General features: G+C 41.0%; 1 protein-coding gene across 2 annotated transcripts in view; it reads left to right on the top strand.

The window, feature by feature from the left end:
* SNX13 (sorting nexin 13) overlaps positions 1 to 17,315 on the top strand; it is a 158,575-nt gene that overhangs the window by 62,818 nt on the left and 78,442 nt on the right. For both annotated transcript variants that reach the window (XM_084620186.1, XM_084620187.1), the window contains exons 5-9: positions 3,334 to 3,455; positions 10,011 to 10,132; positions 10,311 to 10,412; positions 15,705 to 15,793; positions 16,716 to 16,799. In XM_084620186.1, coding sequence (XP_084476312.1) covers positions 3,334 to 3,455; positions 10,011 to 10,132; positions 10,311 to 10,412; positions 15,705 to 15,793; positions 16,716 to 16,799 — 519 coding nt within the window. The remainder of the gene's footprint in view (positions 1 to 3,333; positions 3,456 to 10,010; positions 10,133 to 10,310; positions 10,413 to 15,704; positions 15,794 to 16,715; positions 16,800 to 17,315) is intronic.

Genomic DNA, 17,315 nt, shown 5'->3' on the forward strand with positions numbered 1-17,315 from the left:
TCCCCCTGCTGCCAGGGAGGCTGGGAGCTCCGGGGGTCCCTCCTGTCGAAGAGCTGCGGCGGTCCCCCCTGCCGTCTGTGGTGGCAGAGAGCTCTGGGGGCCCCCTGCTGCCTGCAGTTTCTGGGAGTGGCAGGAGGTCGCCTGCCAGCAGGGGACCCTGTAGCTCCCAGCTGGGGGTGGTTGAAGTCTCGGAGGTCTTTGGAACTCACGGAATCTATGATTTCTGTGACCTCCATGACTAAATCGCAGCCTTATTTATAGTTTATGGATGTAGTTTGACTCCTGGCAATCTATCTCCTTTGTAAAAGTGCAAGGAGTCAATAAACTACAGTATAGAACTAGACCATTAAAAAGAATGGTGGCGGCTGCTCAGCATAAGTAAAGTAGTGTGAGCTTTGCAAGAGAGACAAATGGATTGCCACCTTTGTTACTGTGTTTTTTCATGCAAAATCCATTACTTGCTATGAGTGCAGAGCTGATAGTATAAAAAGAGGAAACTTGCCAGTTTTTCACTCTTTAAATTTCTTGTTGAAATTGATATTCTCCCCATTGACACAATTTTTGCTATGATGATGCAGGGCAAAATCATACACTTTAGTACATGTTAAATCTTGTGCACTTGCCAAGTACTCCCACTAAGCATTATATGAAGATTTAAAGATTACAGTATGTCACGTTGTCTGTAGTGGCTCACAACCATAAGTGCTTACCTCTGGGCAGACACCACAAATTGGTGGTATGTTCTATAATTAGATTTTACCAAGCCAGTAACAAATGTGAACTCTTGGATCACTATATCAGTCTTACCATGGAGTCACAGGTTTCAGAGTAGCAGCTGTGTTAGTCTGTATTTGCAAAAAGAAAAGGAGTACTTGTGGCACCTTAGAGACTAACCAATTTATTTGAGCATAAGCTTTCATGAACTACAGCTCACTTCATCGGATGCATTCAGTATAAAATACAGTGGGGAGATTTATATACATAGAGAATATGAAACCGTACATGTTGTAACGAGAGTGATCACTTAAGGTGAGCTATTACCAGCGAGGAGGGGGGAACCTTTTGTAGTGGTAATCAAGGTTGGCCATTTCTAGCAGTTTACAAGAATGTCTGAGGAACAGTGTGGGGTGGGGAACACCCAGTCGGAGAACACTTCAATCTCCTTGGTCACTGGATTACAGACCTAAAAGTGGCAATTCTTCAACAAAAAACCTTCAAAAACAGACTCCAACAAGAGACTGCTGAATTGGAATTAGTTTGCAAACTGGATACAATTAACTTAAACTTTAATAGAGACTGGGAGTGGATGGGTCATTACACAAAGTAAAACTATTTCTCCATGTTTATTCCTCCCCACCCCCCCACCCCTCGCTGTTCCTCAGACGCTCTTGTCAACTGCTGGAAATGGCCCACTTTTATTATCACTACAAAAGGTTTCTCCCCACCCCCCCCACCCCCGCTGGTAATAGCTCACCTTAAGTGATCGCGCTCCTTACAGTATGTATGGTTACACCCATTGTTTCATGTTCTCTCTATATATAAATCTCCCCACTGTATTTTCCACTGAATGCATCCAATGAAGTGAGCTGTAGCTCACGAAAGCTTGTGCTCAAATAAATTTGTTAGTCTCTAAGGTGCCACAAGTACTCCTTTTCTTCAAGGAGTCACAGTGATGGACGGTGGAGTCACTTCTTAACCTGGAGAGTCTATCTTGCCACCAAGACAAACTCAACTTACTGATAAATGGTCACTTACACCAAAAAATCACACAATATTTCAGTTGCTTCCAATCTCAAGAGACCAGTCACTTACCCCAGATCAAATGGTACCATAGATATTATACCAAAGACAAAGCTTGTAGCCAATCCTGTAGTAAACAATCTGAAGTTTTATTAACTAGGGAAGAGAAAGAAGAGGGGTGTGCGTGTGTATATATATATATATGTGTGTGTGTGTGTATATACACACAAAGCAAGCAAATATGCACAAATGAGTTGCAATCTAAATTCTAAGAGTGACAGAGTTGTCGTGATCTGTCAATTCAAAGTGTCATTCAGGGCAAACCCAGGGGCAGCCCCTGGGGATCTCTGGCTGCAGTTTGGTGTCTCCGGCCATGTGAGTGTTCAAACCGCAGAAATGAAAAATCTTCACATCAGCGATTTTTATTTCTCTCCTCCAGCATTCAAAGCAATGGGATGAGTCCTTCTGTATGTACTTCTCCATGGTGGATGAAAGCTTTTTAATGGCTCAGTTAAATTTTGATTGTTGTCCTTGGTGGGCAGTTGGGGGATGGAATTCCCATGCTTGGGTTCACAAGTTCAGAGCAAACATTTAGAGAGTTATAAAGTAAAACTTACATATTTTCTTATTGCATGGAATGTGGACATTAGAAGTAAGATTAATGCATACAGCAATTTACAATCATTTAATAATCTAAACATTAAATACATTCTTATAAGACTAATACCTATTTTAAGCAAAACTAACATAGAGCTGAACTGGTCTGGTCTCCAGCTATGAGTTTTTCAGTTCTTAGCTAATGCCTGCAGTCTTGGCAAGAGCCTCATCTGCCAGCATCACACCATGCCTTTAACCATGTCTACAACACACAGGTCATAGAGAACAAGAGTTATGATTTGCAGATTAAATATTTCTCCACCTTTCTGCAACCATAGGGCATGGTACTTATATGTCTGAGCCACAGCTATAATAGTGATGATTAGAGGCTGTGGTTTGCACATCCTTCCTTTTTGCGGGCAGTAGATCTCTGTAGTTGGTAAATCCACTGTGGGAACATCTCAACACCCCATTGCTCAAACAATATGGAGAGAGTAGCATTTTAGTTGCAAGGAATTGTGGAGTCCTGCTGCATAGCTTCTCTGCTTATCATTCCCCCAAGCCAAGCAGTACAATGGTGTTTCACTGTGTTTGGGGCCTACCACAACTGCAGGAAGTCTGAGAATTTCATGTAGTGGTGAGTAAATTTGCATAGTCTAAGGTATGTTTCATGTCTGTATAAGCATAACAATATATTGGTAAAAGCAAAGATTTCAGGGATTGTTTTTTGATGCTCAGCCTTGTCTCTGTATGTTTTGAAAGATGCCTTGGAGTTTTCACCATTGTAACAATAGAGAAGGGTGAATGTTAGTCAACAGTAGAGAGACTGAGTTAAACATAAACAACGTTGAGGTTAAGTTATCTGTATAGCGGTGTCTCAATCACCGTGATGTAAAGGATATGAGAGAGCATTCTTTATCATATGAACTTTAAATGACACAGCTATTGCATCTTCACACGCTAAAAGATATTTTGTATCCTTTTTTTAAATTTTAGGTAATCCAGTTTTCACTGAGGGACTATGTCCAGTACTGGTATTATACACTAAGTGATGATGAATCCTTTCTTCTTGAAATCAGGCAGGCTCTTCAAAATGCACTCATTCAGTTTTCTACTAGGTAAGACAATTTGTGTTTCTATAAACATGCGTTTAAGCCAGTACAAAATATCATCGGTAGATTGCAGTATAACAGCTGAAGTTTTAAAAAAAATATACCGATGCATACCGTGGAAACTGCAGCAGACTTTATATATACACAGAGAATATGAAACAATACCTCCTCCCACCCCATTGTCCTGCTGGTAATAGCTTATCTAAAGTGATCATCAGGTTGGGCCATTTCCAGCACAAATCCAGGTTTTCTCATCCTCCACCCCCCACACAAATTCACTCTCCTGCTGGTGATAGCCCATCCAAAGTGACAACTCTTTACACAATGTGCATGATAATCAAGTTGGGCCATTTCCTGCACAAATCCAGGTTTTCTCACATCCCCCCACCCCCATACACACACAAACTCACTCTCCTGCTGGTAATAGCTCATCCAAACTGACCACTCTCCAAGTTTAAATCCAAGTTAAACCAGAACATCTGGGGGGGGGGGGTAGGAAAAAACGAGGAAATAGGCTACCTTGCATAATGACTTAGCCACTCCCAGTCTCTATTTAAGCCTAAATTAATAGTATCCAATTTGCAAATGAATTCCAATTCAGCAGTTTCTCGCTGGAGTCTGGATTTGAAGTTTTTTTGTTTTAAGATAGCGACCTTCATGTCTGTGATTGCGTGACCAGAGAGATTGAAGTGTTCTCCAACTGGTTTATGAATGTTATAATTCTTGACATCTGATTTGTGTCCATTTATTCTTTTACGTAGGGACTGTCCAGTTTGACCAATGTACATGGCAGAGGGGCATTGCTGGCACATGATGGCATATATCACATTGGTGGATGTGCAGGTGAACGAGCCTCTGATAGTGTGGCTGATGTTATTAGGCCCTGTGATGGTGTCCCCTGAATAGATATGTGGGCACAATTGGCAACGGGCTTTGTTGCAAGGATAAGTTCCTGGGTTAGTGGTTCTGTTGTGTGGTATGTGGTGTTGGTGAGTATTTGCTTCAGGTTGCGGGGCTGTCTGTAGGCAAGGACTGGCCTGTCTCCCAAGATTTGTGAGAGTGTTGGGTCATCCTTTAGGATAGGTTGTAGATCCTTAATAATGCGTTGGAGGGGTTTTAGTTGGGGGCTGAAGGTGACAGCTAGTGGTGTTCTGTTATTTTCTTAGTTAGGCCTGTCCTGTAGTAGGTAACTTCTGGGAACTCTTCTGGCTCTATCAATCTGTTTCTTTACTTCTGCAGGTGGGTATTGTAGTTGTAAGAAAGCTTGACAGAGATCTTGTAGGTGTTTGTCTCTGTCTGAGGGGTTGGAGCAAATGCGGTTGTATCGCAGAGCTTGGCTGTAGACGATGGATCGTGTGGTGTGGGAGGCATGCAGGTAGGAATAGCGGTCAGTAGGTTTCCGGTATAGGGTGGTGTTTATGTGACCATTGTTTATTAGCACTGTAGTGTCCAGGAAGTGGATCTCTTGTGTGGACTGGACCAGGCTGAGGTTGGTGGTGGGATGGAAATTGTTGAAATCATGGTGGAATTCCTCAAGGGCTTCTTTTCCATGGGTCCAGATGATGAAGATGTCATCAATATAGCGCAAGTAGAGTAGGGGCTTTAGGGGACGAGAGCTGAGGAAGCGTTGTTCTAAATCAGCCATAAAAATGTTGGCATACTGTGGGGCCATGTGGGTACCCATAGCAGTGCCGCTGATCTGAAGGTATACATTGTCCCCAAATGTGAAATAGTTATGGGTAAGGACAAAGTCACAAAGTTCAGCCACCAGGTTAGCTGTGACATTATCGGGGATAGTGTTCTTGACGGCTTGTAGTCCATCTTTGTGTGGAAAGTTGGTGTAGAGGGCTTCTACATCCATAGTGGCCAGGATGGTGTTATCAGGAAGATCACCGATGGATTGAAGTTTCCTCAGGAAGTCAGTGGTGTCTCGAAGGTAGCTGGGAGTGCTGGTAGCGTAGGGCCTGAGGAGGGAGTCTACATAGCCAGACAATCCTGCTGTCAGGGTGCCAATGCCTGAGATAATGGGGCGCCCAGGATTTCCAGGTTTATGGATCTTGGGTAGTAGATAGAATATCCCAGGTCGGGGTTCCAGGGGTGTGTCTGTGCGGATTTGATCTTGTGCTTTTTCAGGAAGTTTCTTGAGCAAATGCTGTAGTTGCTTTTGGTAACTCTCAGTGGGATCATAGGGTAATGGCTTGTAGAAACTCGTGTTGGAGAGCTGCCGAGCAGCCTCTTGTTCATATTCCGACCTATTCATGATGACAACAGCACCTCCTTTGTCAGCCTTTTTGATTATGATGTCAGAGTTGTTTCTGAGGCTGTGGAGGGCATTGCGTTCCGCATGGCTGAGGTTATGGGGCAAGTGATGCTGCTTTTCCACAATTTCAGCCCGTGCACGTCGGCGGAAGCACTCTATGTAGAAGTCCAGTCTGCTGTTTCGACTTTCAGTAGGAGTCCACCTAGAATCCCTCTTTCTGTAGTGTTGGTAGGGAGACCTCTGTGGATTAGTATGTTGTTCAGAGGTATTTTGGAAATATTCCTTGAGTCGGAGACATCGAAAATAGGATTCTAGGTCACCACAGAACTGTATCATGTTCGTGGGGGTGGAGGGGCAGAAGGAGAGGCCCCGAGATAGAACAGCTGCTTCTGCTGGGCTGAGAGTATAGTTGGATAGGTTAACAATATTGCTAGGTGGGTTGAGGGAACCATTGCTGTGGCCCCTTGTAGCATGTAGTAGTTTAGAAAGTTTAGTGTCCTTTTTCTTTTGTAGAGAAGCAAAGTGTGCGTTGTAAATGGCTTGTCTAGTTTTAGTAAAATCCAGCCACGAGGAAGTTTGTGTGGAAGGTTGTTTTTTTATGAGAGTATCCATTTTTGAGAGCTCATTCTTAATCTTTCCCTGTTTGCTGTAGAGGATGTTGATCAGGTGATTCCACAGTTTCTTTGAGAGCGTGTGGCACAAGCTGTCAGCATAGTCTGTGTGGTATGTAGATTGTAATGGATTTTTTACCTTCAGTCCTTTTGGTACGATGTCCATCTGTTTGCATTTGGAAAGGAAGATGATGTCTGTCTGTATCTGTACAAGTTTTTTCATGCAGTTGATAGATTTCCACTCCGTACGGCTAAATGCAGTGCCTTGCATAATGACAGGTTTCAGAGTAACAGCCGTGTTAGTCTGTATTTGCAAAAAGAAAAGGAGTACTTGTGGCACCTTAGAGACTAACCAATTTATTTGAGCATGAGCTTTCGTGAGCTACAGCTCACTTCATCGGATGCATGCCATGGAAACTGCAGCAGACTTTATATATACACAGAGAATATGAAACAATACCTCCTCCCACCCCACTGTCCTGCTGGTAATAGCTTATCTAAAGTGATCATCAGGTTGGGCCATTTCCAGCACAAATCCAGGTTTTCTCACCCTCCACCCCCCCACACACAAATTCACTCTCCTGCTGGTGATAGCCCTACCAGCAGGAGAGTGAGTTTGTGTGTGTATGGGGGGGGGGGGGATGTGAGAAAACCTGGATTTGTGCAGGAAATAGCCCAACTTGATTATCATGCACATTGTGTAAAGAGTTGTCACTTTGGATGGGCTATCACCAGCAGGAGAGTGAATTTGTGTGGGGGGGGGGTGGAGGGTGAGAAAACCTGGATTTGTGCTGGAAATGGCCCAACCTGATGATAACTTTAGATAAGCTATTACCAGCAGGACAGTGGGGTGGGAGGAGGTATTGTTTCATATTCTCTGTGTATATATAAAGTCTGCTGCAGTTTCCACGGTATGCATCCGATGAAGTGAGCTGTAGCTCACGAAAGCTCATGCTCAAATAAATTGGTTAGTCTCTAAGGTGCCACAACTACTCCTTTTTATAGAGAATCAAGTGGTAGTGACAGTGATTTGAGGAAAGATTAATATCTGTATTTAATTTGCCTACATTTCAAAAGTAAGGGTTTTATTGCCAGTTACTCCTGGGGGAATTCTGCGCAATTGCACAATGCAGAATTTTACATTGTGCATGCAGAATTTCCTTTCCCCCACAGAAATGGGCTGCAGTGCTGCTAGCCACCATTGGGGCCAGTGGACTCAGCAGAGCCCAGCTTGCATATAGAAGACACTGCTGTGGGGAGGGAGAGGGAGCTAGAGGGTTCCTGGCTGCTGTAGTTCACAGCATGCCCTGAGGGAAGGAGAGGGTGGTGCGTAGGAAACTGTGTAAGCTTGGGACTGAGCATCAGGCTATTTCTCCCTCTGGATCCCTGCGCTCTGAGGGGGAGGGGAACGGGTGTCTGGGCAAGGGCGGGGGTGCCCACAGCTGGGCTTTGCGGAGGAGGGGTGCAGGTATCTCGGCTGGGGAACCCCAGCAGTTGGACTCTAGGGAGGAGGTGGTTCGGGTGTATTGGGGGTTCAGGTGGGCTTTGCGGGGGTGGGGTTGTGTGTGTCTGCCCCCACGGCTGGGCTGTTGGGGGGAGAAGGGGGAAGAGAAACAGGAACTGGGTTGTCATAGGGGTTTCTTTAACTCTCTACTCCTGGGGGAAATTTTGAGTGTGTCTGTATTGTTACAGACATACTTGCTGACAGGTATTTTTAAATAAATTATCAAAATAATTGAAACTGGCATGATTATGTAATGTTGTTTTGTCAAAATTTGCAGAATTTTAAAATATTGTGCACAGAATTTTTAATTTTTTTGGCACATAATGCCCACAGGAGTAGCCAATGGAGGTGAAAAATAATGTAGGGTGAACAGTGGGATGGAACTAGAATAATGGGTGAAATAGATGCGGAAAATTAGTCTTAATATCAAGAAGACGTCTTACCATTGAAATCTGTTAGGCTATAAGATAGTGGAAACTTGCAAATGCTGTCACTTGGGACGCTTAAAACCAGACTAAACAACACGGGAGGCTGTGTACTGTGGGAAATAATCCTGCATTTGCAGGAGATGGATTGCAGTTTGCTTCCATCTTTTAACTACTATGATTCTGTGCAATTACTTAATTGGTTTATTTTTACAGGGAGGGAAAAAATTCACAGATTTTTGAGCGCTATTTGGCTATAGGCAAAAAATGTAACAGCTTATAGGAGTGCTAATTAATTAGTTATGACTAGATTGACCTGCTTTGACGTTAAAGTAGAACTTGCTGTCCTTGTAAGATTGAGAAGATTGCATTTATTCATTTCTTATCTTTAAGAACTTTATTTCATAGAATTGGTGCAAAGCCATCAATAGGCTGTAACTCAAAAAAAAAAAAAAAAAAAAAAAGGCTGCTCAAGTTTGTTACAGTGGTTATAGCTTGGTATATAGCTGTTCTGTAGGTAGGTGGATGATTTTTTGGCATAATTCTTTTTCTTCTTGGGAGATGCTTGTCAGAGGAATTAGGTAAGGCTGCCACCTAATGTTCTTTGTTTGATTATTAGGTACTTACTACAAGTGAACAATTTGGCTGCTGAGTCATAGCTTTGTTATACTCTTCAAGGTGTAATGCTTTCTATTCATATTTTCCCCCCAGTTCATGCTTCTAGACTAGACTTTGCTGTAGGCTCAACCATTTGTAAAGTTTCTTGCCTATCTTGGTGGGAAAGCTGTTCAGAAACCAAGGTGGTTTTACTTAAGAGTGTTGTAGTGGGGCCCTTTTAGGCAGAGTAGGTACCAAAGTAGTTTACTTTTGCTCTTTCAGTTAAGAAAGAACCCGTACTGGGAATGCCTAGCGAGGAGGAGCTGTGATTGCCTACCTCCTGCTTTACTAAAAGCAAAAGGGAGGAACTTCCTTCAGTCTACACAATTAGAAAGTGTTTTTTTCCCTAAGAGCACTAATGAAATGTTAATACATAAATATCATAAAATGGTGGCTGCTATTTTACCAAATGTATAATATGTCAGCAATATAACTGGCTCCCTCACAGTTCATGTGATTTTTTTTTTAAATGATTGCTTGTTTATAATATTGAACTTGCTTATAGCTAATGTGATTTCTAATATGATTACATATTGCAAGGTGTGAGAAGAAAATAATTTGGCAACATATTTTTCACAAGTAATGTCACAGATCTGTCTGAGAGGTCTATTAGTATTACACTGAGACACAGTACAAATGTTCAACCTTTGTTTTCTTATGCTTAGTACAATTTATGAAAAATGCAAATATGCTCATTTTTAACGGTCTGATGCAAATGTTGAAATTACTGTTGTACATTATACGTTATAGTTGATTTTGTAAATTCATTTATAGCATGTAAGAAATCCTACATTATTTAAGGTTTTTCTTGTCCTCCGTGTGTGGTGTTTTTGTTGATATAAAGCTTTCTAGTGTTGTACAATCAATCAATCTAAACATGGAAACATGTTTGAGTGTGTAGCCTTCTGTAGATCTTCCTGAGCTGATAAGTTACAGCAGGACCATACTGTTGATTGTTCATATAGTAATTGTATAGGCTTTCAGAAATGTAATACCAAATTATAATTCTCATGTCCTTAGATAACTACTGTTTACAATAGCATTAAAATAAATTAGTGTTCTGCTTTAAACATTTCTGTTGATGTATACTCTATTTTCTGTAAGATCAAAAGAAATGGACTGGCAGCCTTATTTCACCACACGACTTGTTGATGATTTTGCCACTCATCTTCGAGTATTCAGAAAAGCTCAACAAAGGATAACAGAAAAAGATGATCAAATGAAAGGTATTGCCATAATTTAAAATGCATTTGACTTTTTTGTTGTTGACCCTGCATAGCAAATTTCTCTATTCTATTTCTCTATTCACTTCATCCAAACGCTTTTTTTATTTGTATTCAATTACTGGTGACTTACAAAAGAGTCTTTCGTGTACACAAATATCTTCTAATGTCTTTTGTGTAGGTACAGCAGAAGACCTTGTAGATACATTCTTTAAGGTTGAAGTTGAAATGGAGAAGGAAGTCTGTCGTGATCTGGTCTGCACTTCTTCCAAAGATGAAGAAGGTTTTTCTAATGATTTTCTAAATGTTGTGTTGCTACATTAAGTTATGTTAGAAATGTTAGTTACAGCATCAGCCAATAACATGGAAGAGATTCAAAGCTAAGCTGGTAACTTTATTGCAACCAGTTATGACGTGATATTTCATATATTTCTTGATTGGTGCATATCAGTATTGTACTTTTAGTGGCAGTGACAATATATATAATGAGGGCTGAAAGAATTTGACGGAAATGTGACTGTATTCAATTTCATGGTATCCCTTTATAGGTGGTGGTGGGAGGAGGGAGAGGCTAGTTAATTCTACATCTAATATCAGACCATCATCTGATTGAGGAAACAAGGATCTGTTTTGTTTAAAAAAAAATAAAAAATGAATAATAGTTTCAAGAAATTTTATGCTATTAATAGTACAGTTACTGCCTGATCTCCCTGGGCAATTTATTCCAGTGCTTAACTATCCTGACAATTAGGAAGTTTTTCCTAATGTCCAACCTAAGCCTCCCTTGCTGCAATTTAAGCCCATTGCTTCTTGTGCTATCCTCAGAGGTTAACAAGAACAGTTTACCTCCCTCCTCCTTGTAACAACCCTTTATGTACTTGAAAACTGTTATCATGTCCTGCCCTCAGTCTTCTGTTCTCCTGCCTAAATGAAACCAGTTTTTAAAATTTTTCCTCCTAGGTTGTGTTTCTAGACTTTTAATCATTTTTGTTGCTCTTCTCTGGGCTTTCTCCAGATTCCCCACATCTTTCCAGAAATGTGGCACCCAGAACTGGGCACAATACTCCAGTTGAGGCTATATCAGCATTGAATAGATTCTTGTGTCTTGCTTACAACACTCCTGCTAATACATCCCAGAATGTTTGCTTTTTTTGCAACAGTGTTACACTGTTGACCTGTATTTAGCTTGTGATCCACTGTGACCCGCAGATCCCTTTCTGCAGTACTCCTTCATAGGCAGTGATTTTCCATTTCGTATGTGTGCAACTGATTGTTCCTTCCTAAGTGGAGTACTTTGCATTTGTCCTATTTACTTCAGACCATTTCTCCAGTTTGTCCAGATCATTTTGAATTTTAATCCTATCCTCTAAAGCAGTTTTGTATCATCCACAAGCGTAGTAAGTGTACTCTCTCTATGCTGTTATATAAATCATTGATGAAGATGTTGAACAGAACTGGACCCAGAACTGATCCTTGTGGAACCCCACTCTATATGCCCTTCCAGATTGGCTGTGAACCACTGATAACTACTCTCTGGGAATGGTTTTCCAACCAGTTATGAGTAGTTCCATCTAGGCCAGCCGTCCCCAAACTTTTGAGGGTTGCGTCTCCCCGGAGCTGGGGCCGGGAATGGGGCTGCAGCTGGGGTGGAGTGAGGGGGATGGGAGTAAGAGGGTTGCAGCTGGGAGCGGGTCTGAGGCCGGGGCTGCGGTCAGGTGCAGCTCCACTCCTGGCCTTGCCTCCAGCCTTGGTCCTGGGCTGGGAATGGAGCCATGGCCAGTGGCGGAGGTTGGGGGCTGGCGTGGGGCCAGGAGCGGAGCTGCGCTGCGTTTGGGTGTGAGGCCAGGCGTGAGGTCGGGAGGCAGGAATGCGGCTGCAAATGTAGAGAGGCTGGGTGGTGCTCCCTCCCCGCCGTGCACCTATGGGCATTGCTCCCCGCCCCCCAAAGGGGTGCGTGCCGCACACTTTGGGGACCTCTGATCTAGGTTGTATTTCCTTAGTTTGTTTATGAGATGGTCTTGAGAGACTGTATCAAAAGCCTTACTAAAGTCAAGCTATACCACATCTACTGCTCTCTCCCCTCTTCCCCCCTGGCGACAAGACTTGTTACCCTGTCAAAGAAAGCTATCAGGTTTGTTTGACATGGTTTTTTCTCTTGACAAATCCATGCTGGCTGTTACTTATCACCTTATTATATTCTAGTGTTTGCAAACTGATTGCTTAATTATTTGCCCCACTATCTTTCTGGATACAGAAGTTAAGATGACTGGTTTGTAATTCCTTGAGTTGTCCTTATTTCCCTTTTTGTAGATTGGCAGTGCTTTTTCCCATTTTCCAGTCCTCTGTAATCTCTCCCGTGTTCCAAGACTTTTTGAAGATAATCTCTAGGTTCAGATACCTCCTCAGTCATCTCCTTGAGTATTCTAGGGTGTATTTCATCGGGCCCTGGTGACTTGAAGACTCTAACTTGTCAAAGTAATTTTTAACTTGTACTTTTCCTGTTTTAGCCTCTGATCCTACCTCATTTTCACTTGCATTCACTTTGTTAGATGTCCAATTGCTACTAATCTGTTTGGTGAAAACTGAAACACAAAAGTCATTTAGCACTTTTGCCATTTCCTCCTCCTCTCCTCCCACATTGAGTAAGGGGCCTACCCTTTCCTTGGTCTTCCTATTGCTTCTAATGTATTTGAAGAATATTTTCTTGTTACCTTTTGTGTGTTTAGGTAGTTTAATCTTGTTTTATGCCTTAGCCTTTCTAATTTTGTCCCTACATACTTGTGTTGTTTGTTTATATTCATTCTTTGTAATTTGATCTAGTTTCTACTTTTTGTAGGACTCGCTTTTGAGTTTCAGATCATTGAATATCTTCTGGTTAAGCCCAGGTGGTCTCTTACCGTACTTCCTATCTTTCCGATAAAGTGGGATAGTTTGCCCTTAATAATGTCTCTTTGAAAAACTGCAAACTCTCTTGAAATGTTTTTCCCCTTAGACTTCCTTCCCATGGGATCTTAATGACCAACTCCCTGAGTTTGCTCAAGTCTGCCTTCTTGAAATCCATTATCTTTATTGTTCTGTTTTCCCTGATTCCATTGCTTAGAATCGTAAATGCTACCATTTCATGTTTGCTTTCACTCAAGCTGCCTTCCACTTTCAAATTCTCAACCAGTTCCTCCCTATTTGTCAAAATCAAATCTAGAACAGCCTCTCCCTTAGTAGCTTTCTCCACCTTCTGAAATAAAAAAAAAATGTCTCCAATACATTCCAGGAACTTGTTGGATGATCTGTGCCCTGCTGCATTATTTTCCCGACAGATGTCTGAGTAGTTGAAGTCCCCCATCAACACCAAGTCCTGTGCTTTAGATGATTTTGTTAGTTTTTTTTTTTTTAAAAACAAATCATCCACCTCTTCTTCCTGGTTAGGTGGTCTGTAGTAGACACCTACCATGAAATCACCCTTGTTTTTTACCCCTTTTATCCTTACCCAGAGACTGTCAATAAGTCTGTCTTCTATTTCCATCTCAAACTCAGTCGGAGTGTGTATATTTTTGATATATAAGGCAACACCTCCTCCCTTTTTTCCTGCCTGTCTTTCCTGAGCAAGCTGTACCCTTCTATACCAATATTCCAGTCATGTATATTAATCTGTGATGCCAACTTGTTATACCAATAAAATAAAAAACAGCAGGATCTTATTAAAGGGGAAAAGGCAAAATGCCAAATTTATTGTGAATACAGAAAGAATCATAGTAAGCAGTTAGTTATAGCTATAACATTCCATTCAATTTCATATTTATTCACGCATTCATTCATACACACACGCACACACAGGTTCTGCAAGGTTGTTATGCTAGTTACCAGCCTTAGAGTTGCTTGTGCCAAGCCACTGGTCAGGTGGCCTGGACACGAGGATGGAGCAGGGCCTTGTCAGATGCACATCTGACGCTTTTGGAGGTTGGTTTGCAGAATCAGACCTCAAAGTTCTGAGTTTCTAGAGTCCATTTTTATAGGAATTTCTTCCTATGCCAGTCTATGGGAATTGCTTCATCATGCTGTTGCTGAATCAATCAGCAGATGGCACATTCCTGACTGCTCCGTGCTGCCAGATGTTATCTTGTTCTTCGGTTCTCCCATTCTTGAGGCTGTTGGGTGGATTCCTGTCTGCCCGCTGGGGGTCCTCTGGTTGTTTCCACTTGACGCCTTCTTCAGCTGATAGACACTGGATTCTTAGGCTGGCACCTCCCTGATCATTCAGTTATTATCCACACCAAGCATCCATCCACAAACATCCTCTATCTCTATTTTAATCACAATTGTTAACAAAGCGAGATAAATACAACAAAAGGGTGGGGAGTCTCTGTGTGCTGTTTCTGTTGTTACAAAGTATTTCTTTGAGAACAGACTCTGTCTTAGGATGTACTAACACAATTAGCAGCTTGTAAGTTGCACACAGAGAGGGAGAGAAACAGTACCAAAAACCAAGAAACCTCTTAATTAGTAATACCCTGGAATTTAAACTGTGGGGAATCAAACTCATTTGTGATTTTAATACAGAACTTTTAATATGATCCAACAAACCGTGTTTATTAACTAGCATTTCAAATTCTTCCTGCTTATTTCCCATACTTCTTGCATTAATATATAGACATCTAAGATACTGATTTGATTTCCCTGCATGTTATCTCCTGTCTCTCCCTTATCCCTGCTATAATGGCTCATGATCTCCCCCAGATTCCAACCCTTCTCCCAGGTCTCCGTGTTTTTTGACTTACCTGTGGGTTTTTATCACCTGCCCCCATCGAACTTCGTTTAAAGCCCTCCTCACTAGGTTAGCCAGTCTGTATCCAAATAAGCTCTTCCCCTTCCTCGATAAGCAGATCCCATCTCTGCTTAGCAGCCCTTCTTCCCAGAACAGCATCTCATGGTCAAGGAAGCCTAAGCCCTTCTGTCAACTCCATCCTCGCAGCCAGGCATTCTCTTCCAGGTTCACGTCTCTGCTCTGTCTGATTCAGAGCAGGGGGTTGAATCAGGGTGTCCCCACATGAGTGGTCCTGACCACTGGATCATTAGCTATTCTGGGTCTTTCTCTCATATCCTGGACCTGACAAACTTCCCAACAAAAGTTTAATGGAAACTGATTCATTCCTGCGAAGAGTTTGTTTCAGCTAGCTTGCCTTTTCCAACAAAAAATGTTTTGTTTGAAAAAAAATCCTGAAGTGCTCTATGCGTAAGTATGAAAAAAATGCACTGAAGGGGAGTAGCTGCTTCTGTGAAAGTTAAGAGAATGCACACATCCATTCTAGTCAATATATATAAAATCAGTAAAGTCATTTACTGCCTAGATTAAGTCAGTCAGGAATTACTGCATTGTAAGATTTGAAGACAGATACATATCTTCATATAAAATAGAAAAACAAAACTTAAAAGTTTGAGCATCATTGAAAAGTATATTTAATGCTGTCAAATTCAGTCCATAAACTAAAGCTTTTTTTGTTACATGAGAATAATGGGAAGGAACATGTAGTGTTGTCACTACTCTATATTGGATTGATATTTTGTTATTGTTTTTCCCTAGGATTCCTAAGGGATCTGTGTGAGGTGTTACTGTATTTATTGCTACCTCCTGGAGACTTCCAGAACAAGATCATGCGATACTTTGTCAGGGTAAATTTTAGGATTTATATTTCACCCTAAGATTTCCAGTCGTATATAGTATAAAAGAGATTTAGATATAGGTCACTTATTTTATGTGTTGTATAAAATGCAATCATCAGCTATTATATTAATACCAGATGATACTTTTCAACATAATAGGTTAGATACATGTTTCATATGGAGGTGTTGACTTTTTATATGACATTGGTGAACAATTCTAGATGACATTTGTTAGAGATATGAGTGACTTTTGGATGTGCAATAGTCACTGTTAAAAAGTCAATATTTACCTACTGATATCACTCAGTGGTTTGTGTGATACTGTAACTCTGATATACTTAAAATGGAAAATAACTGAGACTGTAGATACTATAGAAGGTAAATGTTTTTCAATGGTCACCATTGTATTCTTGTCCGACTAATACTAAAGTTCTTAAAATCTTATGGGGATGAGTGTTTCATTTGTCGTATTTCTCTAAGGATCCTATTGCGTGGGTCTTAGCCCAAAAAAAGCTTATCCCCAAATAAATTTGTTAGTCTCTAAGGTGCCACAAGGACTCCTCATTGTTTTTGCTGGTACAGACTAACACGGCTACCACTCTGAAACCTGTGATATCTAGGTTGTCTTCCTTGAGGTCAGTTTCTGTACTGGGCACACAGCAGACTAAGAGAGCTAACATTCTTTATTTATCACAAGAATTTACCTTTGGGTGGGGAGAGTGAGTTCTGAGAAATAAATCTAATTTTCTAAATTTTTTGTTTCAGAATTTGTTTTTAAGTTTGTTCTTAATATGCTTGAAGTTTCACTTGTTACTCAAATAGAAGCTTTACGTTGAATTCATAGTAAAATTTGATAGTTTTTTGAGTAAACTATTTGTCATTTTTTAGATACAAAGGACAGATTTCAATTGTATTACATTTCATTTTTCAGGAAATCCTCGCCCGAGGAATTCTTCTTCCATTAATAAACCAGCTCAGTGATCCTGATTATATTAATCAGTATGTCATATGGATGGTAAGCTTTTTAGTGCTTCAGTAGTATTTCAAGAATATTCATCTGTAAGCACATTCCTATTCTCTTTTCCTATGCTCTCTAAGCATGGTTGGTTTAGCGGAAATACAATTTGTAATAGTACATCATTAGAGTAAAAGGGGTAGTGATGCTATCGTTGATGTTGCATAAGAATTCCCATTCTAATCCCCTGCTTTGGTGGTTTTATGACTTTCTCAAACTTTGTTTTTTCAGGATGATAGTTTCTAAGCTTGCTCTCTACCTGCTGGTGAACTTTTAAAAAAAGTTTGAGTAAAAGCTGAGTACAATCAAACTAAGGAGGAAAGTAATTTGTCTTCAAGAATTTATTTTTCATGATTTTTATAGTGAAGTGCAGGGGTCAGCAATGTGTCTGTACACGGACACAAGTGTCTGTGGTAAAAATGTTGAGGACTATGTTAATTTTTCAAAAAAATTGAATGACTGAATGACATAATTGCCCCACCCCATGTCTGTCACTAAGTACGGTAATTTTGTCAA

The sequence above is a fragment of the Lepidochelys olivacea genome (genome assembly GCF_965140295.1).
Source record: "Lepidochelys olivacea isolate rLepOli2 genome assembly, chromosome: 2".
In the NCBI taxonomy this organism is placed as follows: domain Eukaryota; kingdom Metazoa; phylum Chordata; order Testudines; family Cheloniidae; genus Lepidochelys; species Lepidochelys olivacea.